The 18,120-nt window shown below is 42.7% G+C and overlaps 1 protein-coding gene across 1 annotated transcript; it reads left to right on the top strand.

The window, feature by feature from the left end:
• Nucleotides 1–7,676: 7,676 nt before the first annotated feature.
• On the top strand, nucleotides 7,677–9,985 carry LOC147435731 (mitogen-activated protein kinase kinase kinase 20-like). Its single transcript, XM_086488706.1, has one exon. The coding sequence runs from the start codon at nucleotides 7,842–7,844 to the stop codon at nucleotides 9,201–9,203; it is 1,362 nt and encodes a 453-aa protein (XP_086344832.1). The 5' UTR covers nucleotides 7,677–7,841; the 3' UTR covers nucleotides 9,204–9,985.
• The last annotated feature ends 8,135 nt before the right edge of the window (nucleotides 9,986–18,120 follow it).

The following is an 18,120-nucleotide window of genomic DNA, read 5'->3' as shown; positions in this document are numbered from 1 at the left end:
TTCTCCACTGGATAAATGAAACCTGCTGCTAGAAGCTTTCTTACCTCCTTGAGTAGAGCCTCCTCCTTAATGACTCCTAGCCTTCGTAGCTTTTGAGCCTTAGGTGTGGCCTCTGGCTTCGACTTAATCTTGTGTTGAACAACATCTACTCCACGCACGTCGGTGTAGTCTTTAGCAAAAAGCCTAGGAAACTTCCTTAGCACACATTTGAACTCCTCTCTTTCATCCTTTGTAAGTGTTGTTGATAGCATACCTTCCAGCATCCCTTCATCTTGAACACCTTCGTTCTCTTGAGGACCTACCTCCTCCAAGCCTTGACAAGAGGTCTCTTGGTTGCTTGGCTTAAACCTTACCCCCATGACTTCGATGGAAGACTCCTCTTCAGTAATGCTGCTGCTACTTTCTTCTTCTGAAGTGCTATCGGTCCAACCTTCTTCCGTCTCACTTTGAGACGATTCTTCATGGAGCTCCTCTTGGCGTTGCTCCTTCATGTCAAAGACAACCTTCTTGTGATTGTCATTCCTGCAAATTAGCTTTCCACTCTCCCAATCCTGCAAAGATCGCATTTTCATTAGCCATGGTCTTCCTAGGATAAATGGGTAACCATTTCCCTTGGTAGACATGACATAGAAATCCACTACCTTCTTAATGCCAAAGGCCTCCACAAAAACATTTTTACAAATGCCTACGCACCTAGCCTTGCTATTGTTTGCCATTTTCACTTTGATTTCAGGTGTCCCATGGATGTGCATGCCTAGTCTTTGCATGAGCCCTTCTGTCATGATGCAAATTTGTGCACCCCCATCCACTAGACCTTTCCTAACCAATCTTCCTTTTATGTAACAATCTAGCACAGGTGTAATATCCTCGTTCATTTCAGCATGTGCAATTTTTACAACAGGAAAACTCTCTTTTACCTTTCTCCTAGTGCTAACTACCTTTGTTAAATCCCTCCTAACTTGTGGGCATAATGCAAGAAACTGAGGCCATGAGATATGAGGACCCTTACCTCGCATGTCTTCCAACAAGTTGTATGGAACCATACCATGTCCAAGGGGGAAGTCCTGGAGATTGATACGACGTCGAGTCCTCTTAGCTTCCTTGGTCTCCTTTGCCTTCTTGCCTTGTCCATGGTCACTCTATGATGGGACACCCTCTTTCTCTTTACCTTTTCCTCGGCCACGCTTAATTCCATTTGCTTCCATGTCAAGCTCATTTGAGTTTGTCACCTCTACCACATGCACATTTGGATCTGGCAAAGGTGGAACTCCGTCTACCCCTTGTGGAGGTGGTCTTGGTCCATTTGGTCTTTGTAGAAGCCTTGGTTGTTGACCAGTTCCTTCACCTGCATTCATCACTGGGTAATTCAAGTTAGGTCTCCCTGGCTCCCCACGGGGCCAAGGACAATTATACATCCCATGTCCAGACTCTCCGCAATTCCAACATTGCAAGACTCTCCTAGGTCGTGGATCTCGCTCTTCAGACTTTTTGCTTGTCCCTTTGGACCTACAGCTTGTGCAAGGTGAATTGACAGGCTGCTTAAAGATTCGTTTAATTTCTCAATTACTTCCGTCGTTACCTCAGGAAGCTCCCTCGATGTTGATGCTTGTGACTTACCTTTGGGTCTAAGACCTTCTATTGGAACCTCTCCCCTTAAGCACTTGAGTTTCCTATATTTCTCAGCAGCCCTAGTTTCAGCTGCATCAAAGGTAGCAGGTGCACCCGCCTCAACTTTTACCTTAAGGTCAGGAAAGAGTCCGGCTATGAACCTCTCCTTCTTTAGAAATTCTGCACCATCACCAGGGTTAGCAATATTTCGTATCCATAGAGCCCAAAGACGTAGAAACTCTTGCTTGTACAAGTAGTAGTCATCTAAGTCTTTTTGCTTATGAGAAACAATTTCTTGCCATAATTTTTGAGTGTTTTGGGGATCAAAGAAGTATTTCTTGAAACGATTTAAAACTTCTGTGTAATTCCCCTTAACTTCCTCAGGCAAAGAGTCAAACCAAGTGCTAGCATCTTTCCTAAGGACCACCTCAAACATTTCTACACGTTCTTGATCAGTTATTATCCTCTTGATACGGCAAGACATCTTGAAATTCGCTAAAAATAATTCTGCATCCTCTCCAGGCTCTCCAAAGAAAAGAGGATACCCAGACATTTGGCGTTGGCTTTCCATTGAATTGATTTCAAAGTGACACCCGTTTTTGTTTTTCTTTCTTAAAAAGATTTACACAATAATGTTTTCTAGCTTGCAATCTATTCTACAACAAAATAAAGATATTCACATCAAATGACCTATGATAATCAATAAGAGGTAGGATGACAGGGTTTGGTGATGCGAGAATTTCTCCTACTCTTTGGGCACCAAACATGAACACCATACGTTGTTGAAAATGGATTTTCCTACTAATTGAAATGTTTATTCTAATGTGTGGAGTGAAATGGAAGGGGAAAACCTCTATTCCTGGGCCATTATCCATGGTCTATGCATGACCTAATGCTTAAAACAAAACAAAAATATAGACGTCCAAACTAAGGTCGTACCTAATGAGAGGCAAAATAAAAGGATTTACTGAAGCGTTTATCTTGGCCAACCTAAGAGGACCTAAAATTCTACGAATGACACGTTAAAATTGCAACTTAGTACTAACAATTATGTGTACCTTTTGCCTTGCAATGGGAATGAAGGGATCATACAAATTTTCGTGATTCATGCAAACTACTTGACTATGCTAAAGGTTGATTTTACACAAAAATACACAAGCCGTCCTCCGTGGGGGCACCAATTTGAAACGGTCCGGGGCGGGCAACAAGAAGAGCAACCTCTAAACACCCTTCAAGGCTCCCGTGCTGCTCAATGGGGCTGGGGCACAACACAACACAAACCAAAACAACAAACCCATAGCCAAATCCCAACTACACAAGGGACACCACCTAGTTTAAGAGCGAACTAGGACGCAAAAGAGGAGAATCGTTAGAGCAACCCACAAACAAGCAAGGAATTTACACTAACCCTAACACCAATGGAACACTCTCACACACTAAAACACGAGAGAGAGAGAGAGAGAGAGAGAGAGAGAGAGAGGGAGAGAGATAGTGCTCGGGCTGCTTTGAAACGTATCGGCAATGATCAAGCAAACACAACTATATATTTAAGAAAGGGAGAGAAAGGGGGAGGGGGTGCTTGTTGCATTAATACCTTCTTACAAATCTGTCATGACAAATCAAAGTGAGATTAGTATTTGTTCAACATAGCTTGCGTAAATTTCACCACAACACATCACAAGAAAAGCCACCCCAATCACTGTCTTAAAGCCAGGGGAGTCCTCTCCACCCTGTCGCCCTCTTACAGTATGTGGGATTTATGGCTAGATTGATGACAACACCAGAGACAAGCTATCACGAACTTAACAAAAAACACCAAGACACTTACGCATCATTGTTGTCCATTACTTCACGTTGGAAGGGAGACAAAGTATCCAAGCTTAGTCCAAATCCACCCTCCTTGATTCAGCAAATGTTGGGCTTACACTAGTAGAAGAAAGGATAGATTTCCTACTCTCAATTGAATGATCACTCTCTCTCTTACAATGGCATAGAGTTCCCTTGCTAATCCCCTATTACAACACATGCACATGCATAAAACAATGAGCTTCCACTCAAGAGCTCCTTCTAGAGAGGTTGAGCTTGGCTTCTCAAGCTATAGCATAGTGCTCTTGCTTATGGCTCCCCTTTTTGTGCTAGCTACACCCTCCTTTTATAGCAATTTTGAAGGCTAGGGTTACTCCTCTAACCATGGTTGGGTTAGATTTTCAGCAATTTATCTAATTTCTTTTGCTTGGAATTATCAAGAAGTTGGTGGGGAAAGAGAGAGGAGAGAAATGGAGGTGATAGAACTTTTCATAGTGGGTTAGTGTTAGTAGAGTTAGTATTAATTTACAAATGGAATTGGATATTTACAATGGGAGTATCCATGTAGGATACAAATAAGGAAGAAAAACTCTTAAGAGGTAAGAAAAGGTGGATTTCTTACAAGGTTGATGCTCCAAGTGTTTTGAGTAGGGCCAATTTTGACGCTTGTTGACGGTCCACTAGCTTTGACGGTACATTTTTTCTCCACTCTTGACCTTCCTTGAGAGACAAGGTAATTGAAGCTGAGTAATCAACCACCATGATCTTGTCTTTTAAGAGAAGAGGCTGAATTTTGTGGTTTTTTTGATAGATATGGGTAATTTGGAGGAGGAAAATTGAGACTAGGTGGTCAATTTTGGAATGGAATTGTGTGTGGGAGGTATGAGTTCACCATGGTTTCTCTTATTCTTCAAGGTTGAGGAGAAGGTGAGTAGGGTGCAGAGAGGAGTGGTGAGAGAGGTGGGGATGATGAGTGGAGAAGTGTGTGTAAAAGAGGAAAATGATAAAGTGGAAGAGAGAGTGTGGATGCATAGCATGGGAAAACTGGGGTCCACTAATAAAATCATAGCTCACAGCTCGTAGCTCAAAAAAATATGAAAAAATTTGAGGCAAAAGTTCAGCCCACGAGCTACAACTTTTGTTTGTATCACCTTTTCAAATTCGGAGAGCAAGTGAACTTTAAAAATTCAGCAAAACCGACTGTTTTTTTCCACTGCACAAAGTCCTTGTGGGGTCCTTCTTTGGATGATTCTTTTGAATACCTCCAAGAGTGGACCCTCCATAGTGCATGTATGCATGCCACCTACCCTTGACCTTATTTGGTAGGTCTATAATTGAAGATATTGTTGAGATCATGATATAAGTGAATAGTACAACTAAGAAAATCAAATATTGAGGGGTCTAAAAAATATGTACATGTCAAATATAAATAATATAAGTGGAAAAAATATAAAGGGGTCAAAAGAAATCTCTCTCATTATGAGGCTACCATAAAAAGATAAATATTTTTGGTGTTCTAATTTTTAGAAAAAAACAAAATAGATGTAGGAAGGGAAAAATCACAATAGTGAAAAAATATACACATAAATAAAACTAGTTTTTTTGGATTTTTGTTGGGGTGGAGTTACACCAAATATAAGAGAAGCTTACATGAAAATATTTCTATATGGAATAAAGAGTATGAAAAATGGTAAGAAAAATTGTGGTAATGGTGAGGCAATGTACAGAGCATAAATAACACACACCTAGGTAGAAATATTTAAATAAATACCAAAATAATTATGAAAAAATCTTTTATTTAGGCCCTATATACAAAAAAATATTTACATACGCATGGGCCATAATATACTTATATTTTTTTTATTTTATTTTTTTTTGGCTTAACTAGCCCAATGCCTAGCTAATCGAGGGTTTTTATTTCAGTTAGGAGATATGGGAAAAGTCCCCTAACTCACACGCACCTATATACAGTGAAATGGTAGGGATAGCCATAGCGTTTGGGTGAATTTGGTAGGGTGGAGTAACTTACTATGGTAATTATGGAGAGCCGAAAAACGGCTATCACTACATTGGAAACTATGAGCCCTAATAACTTTTTCACGACTCCGCTCTTAGACATGAAAAGTTTTATGATTACACATTGTACCAGTTATGGGAACTCATATTTAAAAACTTGCTTACTTACTCAGTTTGTACTTTTGCATTTGGTAGCACTTCTATCAACCCTAGGTAGACCAAGGGGAAAACGTCCTTCCTACTATATAGTAGGTTATGATGTGCACTATTGCCATGCCTTACTCTCACAAGAAAGAAGCAAAGATAGGAGCAAGTAAGAGAGTGGAGTCAAAACATTGAATCCAATTGTGTTCCCGTTGTTGAAACCAATTCTATTGAACCCACTCCATTGTTGAAACCAATTCTATAGAATCCAATCCATTTTCAAACAAAGTTTTATAATCACATTGAATTCTCTTAGCTTTCAAATATTTCACACCATGCTAACTTATCTAAGCTATATAATCAAGCTCCGTAGCATTGCTAGACCTAGACCTAGACACACAAAAAGGAGGACTCTCTCTCTCTCACTCTCTCTCTAACCTAATAGAAGTTTATTGAACAAGGGCTAACAACTCACAAAAAATAATTTCTTTGAGCCTAGCTCCCAAGCTTGGTATTAAAAAATGATTTGCAGCTGCATATTCATATTTGTTAGAATTTGTCAAGAGGTTGTGTCATGCATCACTTTTAAAAATACAACAGACTATACATGTAGAATAGAGCATTGATGGTGTTCCACTGGGAGGAAAAGATAGCCCTATGAGAATAGTGGCCATGTTTCTTTCGTCGCAGCAACGCGCGTGTCACATACTAGTTTGTTTCTATGGAACGAATATTTTCAATGGTAAAATAATTTATAACTTTAGTTTTTACGCGGTCTCCCAGTTGACAAGCGGCATTTATGAACAACTACATGTAGCCCTTATCCAGCTGAGTTAATCACCTAATGGAGCCTTGCTTGACGAGCTCCTGCTTGCCAAACCTTGCTAATCACCACCCTAATCACCTTTAATTACTCAATTATAGTGAGAACGATAGTCGCTAATTTTACTACAATAAGACATGACGCTCTCTCTCCCAAGCACAAACAAAATGCTTGGTGAAATACACTTCTTATGCTCACAAGAAGTTTTGGACAAATTCTCACATAATTCCCATTTTGTGACTTACCTCAACATCATGCGCTTTTGTGAGGGAGGCACCGCATACCTAGCTAGGTATGATTGGGCACAAGAGACCGGCGGCGCGATGGGGGGCCCGGTGGTCCCCTGCCCCCAATCGTACCTAGCTAGGTATGCAGTGCCTCTCGAGCAGAAGCTCTTGATGTTATTCATTGTATTAAAAACATTGGAAAAGACTCCGGTTTCCTACATTAGAAAATTTCTAAATCTTCTTGTGTGCTACTAAGAAAGGAATATTTTTAACGATAAAATAGTATATAACTTTAGTTTTTATGTAATCGCCAGAAAGGAGGTTACAAGCAACATTTATGAGCAGCTACACATAGTCCTTAAGCAGCCGAGTAAATCGCGTTGATTAAGCTCTTGGTTTTGACGAGCATCTGCTTGCTAGACCGCACTAATCACCACACTAATCACTTGTAACTACTTAATCTGAGTCGCTAATTATACTATAATAAACCATTGCCACTCTAGCTTGGAAGAAATGCTCCCTCCCTTGAGATTTTATTTTAAGGTGCTTATAGCACCAAATTTGAGCTCTAACGCTTTTTAAAGGTTTTCACTTAGCCGGAAAGAAAAAGCTCCTGCATTAAATCTTGCAAGGGATTGGCATCATGAGGAGGAGGATCAGACCATCACAAGGGACAGTGGTAGAGCACAAGCATTGTGAGGCACAAAGGAAGAATCACATGGCATGGCTCCAACGCGAAACACACAGCGTGGGTCCAGCCAGGGCCTCCATTGTAGACACAGTTTCAAAGAAAATGAAAAAGGATGGGCAATGGATATCCAAGGACATTGACCTCTAGCACCACGTAGTTGGCTTTGCACTCAATCAAGCAAGTAAAAACCCTGCTTGCCTATGTGGGAAAGCCCCCGTCTAAGGTCTACTCCTATTATGCATGGGGTCAAAAGCGACGCGTGAAGGTCTGCGTGCATGTTGATGACGGGATCAGTGACGAGGAAGGGGGTGCGCGAGGGCTCGTGGACTCGTGGAAGAGGATTCATAGCCCTCCACGTGGCTGGGTGAGGGCATTAGGACAGGCTCTTTTCGACATATGAGGGAAATAGGGACGCAATGAAAAGGGCTGCAGGAAGACATTATAAACGAAAAGAGAGACTCTCCAGGTTGCCAACATTGCGTCGCCTAGGCTGCACAACACAACGTCGTCAGGAGCAAACCATTACATGTCTTCCTCTTCTGTAAACGCAGCAGCCGCTGCTGACCATAATGATCCTGGGTTGCAGCCTAGCGCTCCACGTCGGGCTAAAGGCCAGCTGAGCTGGCTGAACGTGGGCAGCTTGGGCTCGGGCTCCTTCGGCCATGTCTCCCTCGCCCTCAACCTGCTAGACCACTCCCTCTTCGCCATCAAATCCTGCGGCCCCCCCTCAGCCAGCTCCCCCTCCTGCTCTCCGCTTCTCCTCTCCCAGCTCCTCAATGAGTTCCACATCCTCCGATCCCTTCGCTCCCCCTTCATTGTCCGTTGCCTTGGCGCCCAGTATCTCAGCGACTCCTGCCCTGCGCTCTTCCTTGAATACATGGACCGCGGCAGCCTCGCCGACCTGCTCCGCCGCTCCGGTGGCAAACTCAGTGATGAAATTCTCGTGGCTCGCTACACTCGCTCCATTCTGCAGGGACTGCACTACCTTCACCGCAATGGCATTGTTCACTGTGACATAAAGAGCCATAACATCCTGATTGGCTCATCGGGCGTCAAAATTGCCGACTTTGGCGCGGCCCGGCGCCTGCACGGAGACAACTCCAGCTCGATAGGCGTGAACAAGAAGATAGATTGCATGCAGCAGCTCAGAGGCACACCTCTGTACATGGCCCCAGAAGTTGTGCAAGGGGTAGAGCAAGGCCTGCCGTCCGACATCTGGTCATTGGGCTGCACAGTGGTGGAGATGTTGCAGGGGAGGCCTCCATGGGGTCATATAACCAATGTAGGGGCTCTTTTTCTGAAGCTAGGGAGCTCGCAAGAGAGTCCACCACTGCCAAAGCTGGCGTCCGCAGAGGCTAAGGATTTCTTGCGGTTATGCTTACAGAGAGACCCCAAGGCAAGGCCCACAGCAGGAGAGCTTCTGCAGCACCCCTTCGTCGTGAGGGGCAGCAAAGGAGATGAGGATCTGGATGGAATCGAGTGCAGGAATATTTGGGAGGAATTATTAGGAGCAGGGTCTCCAAGAAGCACACTGAAGCTGGCAGACCAATATTGGGGTTCAGATATTGAATGCTGTAGTACAGCTGCAGCTACAGCTAGCAGTATGCCGAACGTGGGAGCGCCCTCCAGAGTAGCAATTAGCGGCGCTGGACGTCCCATAACTAGCAGCAAGTATAGATCGGAAGAAGCGGCAGCTGGTGAGTGGATAACAGTGAAGCGCATGATAACAGATGGGCAACAGCAGCTGGCTCGGCGCCCTTGTGTGTCAGGGGCAGTCGGGAATTCGGAATACGGACCGGAGATCAGGCGGGCAAGCGAAGTGAGCTTGGACTGTGCGGCATTTCTGATGAGGAACAGGAACGCTAGGAGGAGGAGAACGGTGGATTAGTACCGACACTCTGACACCCTTCGCAACGTCCTTCGCAGGCGGCCTGAATCATTGCCGACAGCCGTCAGCCAGGACTGTCTGCTGAGCTGGGCAATCAGTGCATGCCTACCACGGCCGCTGGGTCATCTCTCGCAGGGGACGAGGGCTGTCGAAGCGACAGGCGTAGCCTTATTGGAAAAGCCATCCACGACATGCCCGTGCCCAGCAACGGGATAAATGAGATCTCTCATGTGAAGCAGGGACGCCCCTTTTGTAGTACCATGCTGAAAATGTACAGATTTGAAGCCATGACATTGAGTTATGACTTGTTCATTTTTGCCAGCTCTTCAAGCCGGTTTTTTTCCACACTAGCACGGAGGCGGCCTCTCTTTCTCTCTCTCTCTCTCTCCCCCTCTCTCCCTCTTTCGCATGCAAAGGGGCTTTTTTTAGTTTTGGATTTTAGCCTTCAGGTCGCAGATTGCGACACGTGTAAAGGGCTCCCCCTTCCGCCATATTATGTTAGTAGATACCAATATAGTTCCCCCATTTTTTGGGACCCACTTAATTGCAACGCCTTCATTACATTTTTTTAATAAAAAAATTGAGTAAGAAGTATTCAATTGCTGAAGGAAAAAGCAATACAAAAGACCCCACATAGGGTAGACCCACACATTTGCACTTTGGCCATGGATTTTTTGCTATCCTGACCAACTAAAAAAGAGATGAAGGGTATCCTCAATGTAGAGTCTACATCTGTACAACATTTTCCATCATTGACTCCAATTCAAAGAGCTTTGTGACCACATCATGTGCCCTGATGCATTATAAGCTAGAAAAGGGTACTCTGTTTGTTTGCTATGGGATAGGCCCAGATGGACTTAAACCTGTCTATCCATTGCTATTTCCATTTGTTGTTCAACTGTTTTTCAGTCCTTCTTCTACTCACATCTTTAGGCATGTAATGTTGATAAATTTGTCTGGCAATCTTTATAAACTCAGTTTTTTTATTGTCTCCCCTGGGAGGGAGATGAAGCTTTGCAAAACAACTTATAGCCTAGCTAAACATTAGGCAACATCTCTTTGGCTCAAATTAAAATAAGCTTGAATTGTGATCTCATCCTTGATATTGTGACCTTAAGAGATCACCCCATGAATGTTTACCAACCTTATGACATTTGTGAGCTTTCTAGATAAGGACTACTTCTAGAGATTCTACAAAACATCCATACCAAGGTGAATCTTGAAGGACATATAATAGATGACACTTAAATTAGGCTTCCACTGGTTCCTTATGTCTTGCCAAGACTCCCAGAATTCGTACATGAGTTTATATCCATTCGGGGCAAATTTAATTGCCGACATAATAGTGTCTCTCAAGTTTGACCACGCGTTGTACTCTTTGAGCTTGAATTTACTTGCGTTCCTTTTTAGAAGCAAAGCCCAAAAGTCCTTTGATTCCAAACTCCTTAGGACCCACTTTCCTACCATTTTTCTAGAGATCCTGCAGAGGTTCAGAAGGCCCAAACCTCCCTTGGAATTAGGAAGGCAGTAGATGTGCCAAGATACTTTTGGGATTTACAGTGCTCTAAATCACCTACCCACAGAAATGATATGAACATATTAAATGCTTTCTGTGATTAGTACTTTGTTGGCTACTGACAAGACAAAAAGTATATTAGTGATGGCATAATGTAATGATATAGTACAAAAGCCTTGCTAGAAAGAGAAGATTGGCAGCTTTACCATATAAAGACTTTTTATCTTGTCCTATTCAGCACCCACTTCCATCTTTGATTAAAGGTGACTCCAAATCCATAGGAATCCCAAATAGTTTGAAGATATATCCATCTTCAATTTGGGAACAACTTACTTCTATGACAATTTGGGGTATGGTTCCAGAAGCAGCTTTGAAACCTATTTTGGAGTGATGGATCACTAAGCCAGTGGCTTCACAAAAAGTATTAAGGAATTCCCAACAAAGTTTCCACAAAAAGTATCTAAGAATTCCCAAAAAGTTTCCACAACCTATTCGTCATTGTGCATTAAGGCATTAGTGTCCTCTGCAAACTGCTCCAAGCAGAGCTTCTTACTGGTCCCAAGCATATCTATCCCTTTCATACTACCTGATACAATGGCATCTTTCACTAGCAAACCCAAAGCATTTGAACAAATGGCATGGAGGAAAGGAGCAGCTATAGGACAACCATGTCTAATAGACCTCCTCAAGTTGATTGCATCAGTAAGCTCATATTTATTGTCACTTTCACCAAACCATTCCCAAACAATATCTGAGTGAATATGATAAACATTTTGTCAAAGCCTATGGCATACAATGATTGGAAGATGAAGTCCCATTCAATCATGTCATAAGCCTTGTCAAAATCGATCACATTTGGTCAGTATCAATTGCGTGGTCTATAGCTTCCCATAATGTGACTATGACATCCACGATAAATCTACCCTTTATAAATCCTTTTTGTTCAAGAAGAATAATTGCATGCATGATAGTCTTCTTGCTAGGTCTAGGGGAAAAACCTTATAAGCAGAAGTTAGACAAGTAATAGATCTCTAGTAGCCTTAGTCCTCCTTCCCCCGTTTTGTGTCTATTCTTAACAACTCTAGTGTTTGTAGAAGACAGAAGAGCTCCTATTTTCAAGGCTTCTTGCCTCAGCTTTTTCAAATGGGGAATGAGAAAGTCTTGGTATTGGTGATAAAATCCATTGGGAAAACCATCTATGCCAGGGATTTTTCCTGCCTTAAGTGCATCAATAGTACTTTGCAACTACCTCTACCCTTGGTAGGACCACGAGATGAATAGGTTTCCTTTATGATATTGTGCTACATAGCCATTTTTATCCATCAAGAATGGAATGAAGTCCGTGATCTTCTTTCGTTTGAGAAGATTAAGCATGATTTTGGATGGAGTATCAAATTTTCTTGACCAATAGTCTCTGGTCCAAATAAGAGAATCCTTGGCAACTAAGATCTCTTCTCTTCTTAGTTGATCTTTTCAATCTATGAGGGAAGGGGAAGGAGGACTACCACGCTGAACATTGTTCTCTAAATCAGAGATTTTTTTTTTCTATCATCATCCTTCTACTTTTCCTAATAGATTTGCCCTTTTCTTGAAAGCTGTAAGTACCCTTTGGGTGTCCTTGACTGCATTGTCCCATGCTTTAAAAGCAGAGGGAAAGTGCTGAAAGCAGAGTCAAAAGCTTCTTTAACTTTTATCTTGACACAATTAATAGCAGCAAGGGATTGATCAATATGGGGCCAAGCACTTTCTTTGTACATACATGCATCCTTATGAAATTTAAAAAGAACAGGGGCATGATCAGGCAGAAGCATATAATTCTCTTTCCAACAAATTGCTTGCTAAAATTCTTGAAGAAGATCAACATTCATGTATATTCTATCAAGCCTTGATTCTCTAAAAGTTGAAACAATGGGCCTTGCTATCTCTTAGACCAAGTGAAGCATGTGTTTTGAGAGATGTCTAGCTGTCACGGGAACCGAATAATAGAGATAGACAGCAAAACAGAGGAAGAAATCTTTGTATTGATAGTGTTTGATACAACAGAGGAGTAAAATATATGGGCGCACTCCGTTGTACGGAGCTCGAACCTCCCGACCACCCCCGAGCTTCAATTCGCTTGCATGCAGCGTCTCACTCGCACTCGCACTCGCAGAAGAGAGATCAGTGAATCCCCCCAAAACGCACCACCCGTCTTTCTATTCTCCTTTCCCTCCAAAAGCCTGCGACCTCTTAAAATAGCCGCTTTTCTATTTTTGGCGTTCGGTCGACTCGACTTGCGCGCCAATATACCTGCGAGAACAAGGTAAAAACGTGATCGCGAAGCGATCCGTAGAGGTTAGATTTTTTTTCCAGCTATCTTCAACTGAACATAACTCCCAAACGAAGCCAAAACAGCCCAAGTCCATCTCACACAATCGTGTTGCCCTCGCTGCGCTCTTCGACAGCTATGTGATGGAAAATTTCCATAGCCTGCTCTGATTTGCTGAAAATCAACCTGCAAAACAGCATTTTCTACAAAAACGATGCAAAAACAGCAAATCCAACTTTTTTCTTAATCTTTGGCCCTCAACGAGCATTAAAACATCAAAATCTCTAAAGACTCAAAGAACCAAAGTTGTTCCTTATAACACAGGCTTCAATCGCTTCATACATCACTTTTTCAAAATCCCATTAACATCTTCAAAAATGCCCTAGAAAGTGCCTTCCGGATCAAAAAAATTTATTGGACGAAAACAATCCACACATCCTTCTACACAGTGGACTAACTTTAAAACGACCAAAACTTCCTAGAAAACAAAATTTATTACTAAAACACCTCAAAATCAAGTCTTGTTACATAGCACATTTTTCTTATCCACCATATCTTTCCACATGAGCTTTTTTGTTCCTCCTATGATCTGACCCAACTTGTTTCATATGTCCTCAATATTTTCCACCATATTAAAGTAGCCGTTTTAGGGTTTAGGGTTTCCACCAAGATCGATGTAGACTTGTCAAAAATGTTGAGATGTCGAGCTCTACACCTTGAGCTGGCATCCACTATGGGTCTTGGCCGCTTACGGCATTTACTCACTGGCGCGTTAGGTGACCGACACAGAGGATCTCTGCCAGTGATTCTACAGCTGGACTACACTTATAGTGCCAGCCTAGTACGCTTCTAGCGAGTTCACACTTAGTGACCACATGTACATTTGTGCTACCTTTCAGCTTTAGCACTTAGTAATTTTGTACTCTCTTTTCTGTGAAGAAGAAGAAGAAGCTTTCCATCTCTGTGTGCTTTGCGCTTGTCTTGTGTAGCTCTCTTGCATCCTCATTCTTTACATGGTATCAGAGCCTGGTGCAGGCAAGAGAGGCTAAGAGAGCAAGAGCATCACAATCCCTTCGTTCGCAATCCATGACCAGATGCACAAGTTTCTGAACAGGTCTCCAAAGTGCAGTATACAGAGATTTATTGTACAAGTACAGTGGTTGTATGTACGCTTGATTGTGGACACTCGTTGAGTGTAGAAAGCGTTACAGGTACCACGATAGCAGGTTCAGCAGATTTGCAGGTTTTTGCAGATTGCAGCTATTTTGTCTTAGTGCTTCAAGATGTCTGACGGTTTTAGTTAGATTGTTACTGAGAAGCTTGAGAAAAATAACTATCCTGCATGGAAGTTCAGAATAACAAATTTCCTAAAAGGAAAAGGTTATTGGGACTATGTAGAAGGAGACAATGAAAAGGAACCAGAGATTCTCGAGGCAAATGCTACAGCACACCAAAGGAAAGCTTTGAGGGACTGGCAACAAGGCCAGAGCAAAGTGATGTATTGGCTTTCTATGAGCATCACAGATGGCATGATGGGCTATCTACAGGATGCTGAAACCCCCGCCATTGCATGGAGAAACTTAGGCAGAGTGTTCGAGGTGAACACCAAGGCCAGGCAGCTTCAACGAAAGTCGGAGCTAAATCAGGTTAAGAGGAACAACCTCTCAATCAATGATTATGCCTTGAAGATCAAGAGTATCATTGAGGCTCTTGGATCTATTAAAGTCTCAGTGGAAGACGATGACATTGTCCGTGCATGCTTGGATGGTCTAGGAGATGAGTATGTACATTTTAGGTCTTCCATGAATACAAGAGACGACATCCCCGTGTTCCAAGATTTTATTTCTATGCTTATTCTTGAGGAGAAGAACCTTGACACATCTTCTTCTCATGGCAGAAATAATTATGAACAGGCCTTCTATTCTAACTCCAACAGAGGTAGAGGTAGAGGTCGTGGTCGAGGCCCAAGGGGTTGCAGGGGCCAATTTCTGGAAGGTCAATCAAATCAAAACAATACAGGTGGCAGGGGAAACCAGTCTCAAGGCAGGGGGAGTCAAAGAGGTCGTGGTGCAGGATCAAGCAGGCAGCAACATACTCCAGATAGCAGAGAATGTTGGACTTGTGGTGAAAGAGGTCACATGTCACGTGACTGTCCAAAGGGAAAAGCAAGTGGAAAGAGAGAACAGGGCAACTATGCATCTACTAGCAGAGATGCAGATGACAGCAAAAATGAGCGCATGTTTGTTATGCAGCATGTAATGAATACAATGACTGCAGAGAATTCCACCCAAGATGATGTTTGGTATGTGGATTCAGGTGCCTCTAATCACATGACGTCTTGTGGAGAGTGGTTTAGAGATATGCGCAAACCAGATGTGTCAGGCTATGTGAAGACAGGAGATGACACAGCTCACCCCATTGCTCATGTAGGGGACATACCTCTAAATACGAAGAGTGGGAAATCAAAGTACTTAGTAGATGTACTTCATGTCCCAAACATTACAAAGAATCTTGTTTCTGTTGGACAAATGGTTGAGCAGGGTTTGCAGGTTCGCTTCAATCCAAATGGCTGTTATGTAGAAGATTTCCAGAATGGCTATAAGCTGATCACAGAGGGCAAATGTGTGGGCAGAATGTTTACGCTAAATGTAGATATGCCTGAGGTAAAAGCTGCATTATTTGCACAGGGCACAGGTGTTGTGGCTGATGTTGACATTTGGCACAAACGCATTGGACATGTCAATGAGCAGAGATTGCACAGCATGCAATCAAAACAGATTGTAAAAGGTTTGCCCAAATTCAAGGTGGATGGTATGCATAAAGTGTGTGCAACATGCCAGTTTGGAAAACAGTTAAAGGGCTCATTTCCACATGAGCGCAATGTATGTAAAAAGCCACTTGAGGTGGTGCACACAGATGTTTGGGGTCCAACCGATACTGCAAGTATACATGGTTGCAGGTATTATGTCTCTTTCATTGATGACCATACAAGGAAAGTATGGGTCTACTTTATGCGTAACAAAAGTGAAGTGTTTGGTCACTTTCAAGACTTCAAAGTCATGATTGAGAAGGAGACAGATATGCAAATCAAGACATTGAGGTCAGATGGAGGGGGAGAGTACTTCTCCAATGATTTTTCATATTTTCTGCGACTGCATGGTATACGCAAGCAGTTTACATGCAGATATACTCCACAATAGAATGGGGTCGCAGAAAGGAAAAACAGGCACATTGTAGAGGTTTCACGTGCATTGATGAATGAGAAGAACATGCCTCATCATTTCTGGGCTGAAGCCGTAAATACAGCTATGTACATTATGAACAGGACACCTATAGCTGCGGTGCATGATGTAACACCTTAGGAAAAGTTTACAGGTACAAAGCCTGATTTGGCACACTTGAAAGTGTTTGGCTGCATAGCTTACGTGCATGTACCAGATGAGTTGCGTAGGAAATTGGATCCTAAAGCAGAGAAATGTATTCTTGTGGGATATTCCCTTGAACAAAAGGGGTACAGGTGCTACAATCCTACTACACGAGAATTACGAGTGAGCAGAGATGTAGTCTTTGATGAGATGAGCAGTTGGTACAGTAATGCACATGGCACTATTGGGGCTGATGTAAAAGATGATGTGGTTGTACAAAATGTGAGGCCACAGTCACAGGTTTTGAGTGGACCACAAGAGTCCTCTTCTCGTGGCTCTGTTGAGAAACCATGGAATGGTAGACTACGTACGTAGGTTACTCCACCAACAGGTATAGGGAATGTATCACGAAAAGGAAAGGAAAAGGTTGATAAACCTCCCTTTATGGCTGATGCATCATCAGGTTTTTCACATGTAGACATGGATTCAGATGGTTCTGAACAAAGTCTTGATGAGGAATTTGGAATTCCAGCTGTCAGGACACCTGGTGTAAGGAAAGTACAAGAAGATGCTAGAGGGCAAAGGAGTGACCCAGAACCGCACAGATCTAATAGAGTCAGAAATCCAATTCAAAAATTGACTTATGATGGGTATCTAGCGCATCACCAAGCCTACATGGCTAAGGTGATACAGGATGTGGAGCCCACATGTTTTGAGGATGCAGTTGGAAATGTGCATTGGGATGATGCAATGAATGAAGAGATGGCTGCATTGGAAGCAAACGACACATGGGAGTTGGTGCCATTGCCAAGTGGCAAGAAAGCTATTGGCTATAAATGGGTGTATAAAACCAAGCATAAGGCTGATGGTAACATTGAGCATCACAAGGCAAGGCTGGTCGCAAAGGGTTATGCACAGACGTATGGCATAGACTATGAGGAGACCTTTGCTCCAGTGGCAAAGATGACGACTGTGAGAGCTGTCATAGCAGTGGCTGCATCTAGAGGATGGATTATGCATCAAATGGATGTAAAGAATGCATTCTTGAATGGTGAGTTGCAAGAGGAAGTGTATATGGATCAGCCACCTGGTTATGTCGATCGAGGTTACCCAGATTATGTATGCAGACGTCTCAAAGCTTTGTATGGTTTGAAGCAGGGCTCTAGAGCATGGTATGACAGGATTGCCAAGTATCTTGTCAGTATTGGTTTTAGGAGAGCTCATGCTGATCATTCACTCTATGTACATGAGAGTGATGTGGGGATTGTGGTCATTACCATATATGTAGATGACCTTATTATTGTTGGTGACAATGCTATGGAGATTGACCATGAGAGGGTGTTCTCAAACAGGAGTTTGAAATGAAATATTTAGGCGAGTTGCGCTACTTTCTTGGCATTGAGGTGATCAGGACTCCAGAGGGTGTATGGCTATCACAGAGACAGTATGCTTTGGACATGTTGCCAAAGTATGGTATCGCTGATTGTAAGCCAATTTCTATTCCCTTGGATGTGAATGCAAAGCTAAGTGCAAAGAAGGGTGATGTTGTTGAGGATCTCAACATGTATAGAAAGATTGTGGGTAGTCTAATCTACTTGACTATCACGAGGCCAGACTTGAGCTACACAGTAGGCTTGGAGAGTCAGTTCATGCAGCTTCCGAGGAAGCCACATTTGGATGGAGTATGACGCACACTTAGGTATGTGCAAGGTACTCTTGACTACGCAT

The sequence above is a fragment of the Adiantum capillus-veneris genome, chromosome 18 (genome assembly GCF_014529385.1).
Source record: "Adiantum capillus-veneris isolate H3 chromosome 18, ASM1452938v2, whole genome shotgun sequence".
NCBI classification, from domain to species: Eukaryota; Viridiplantae; Streptophyta; class Polypodiopsida; order Polypodiales; family Pteridaceae; genus Adiantum; species Adiantum capillus-veneris.
The sequence above is the reverse complement of the archived record's forward strand: the minus strand, read 5'-3'. Positions and strand labels throughout refer to the sequence as shown.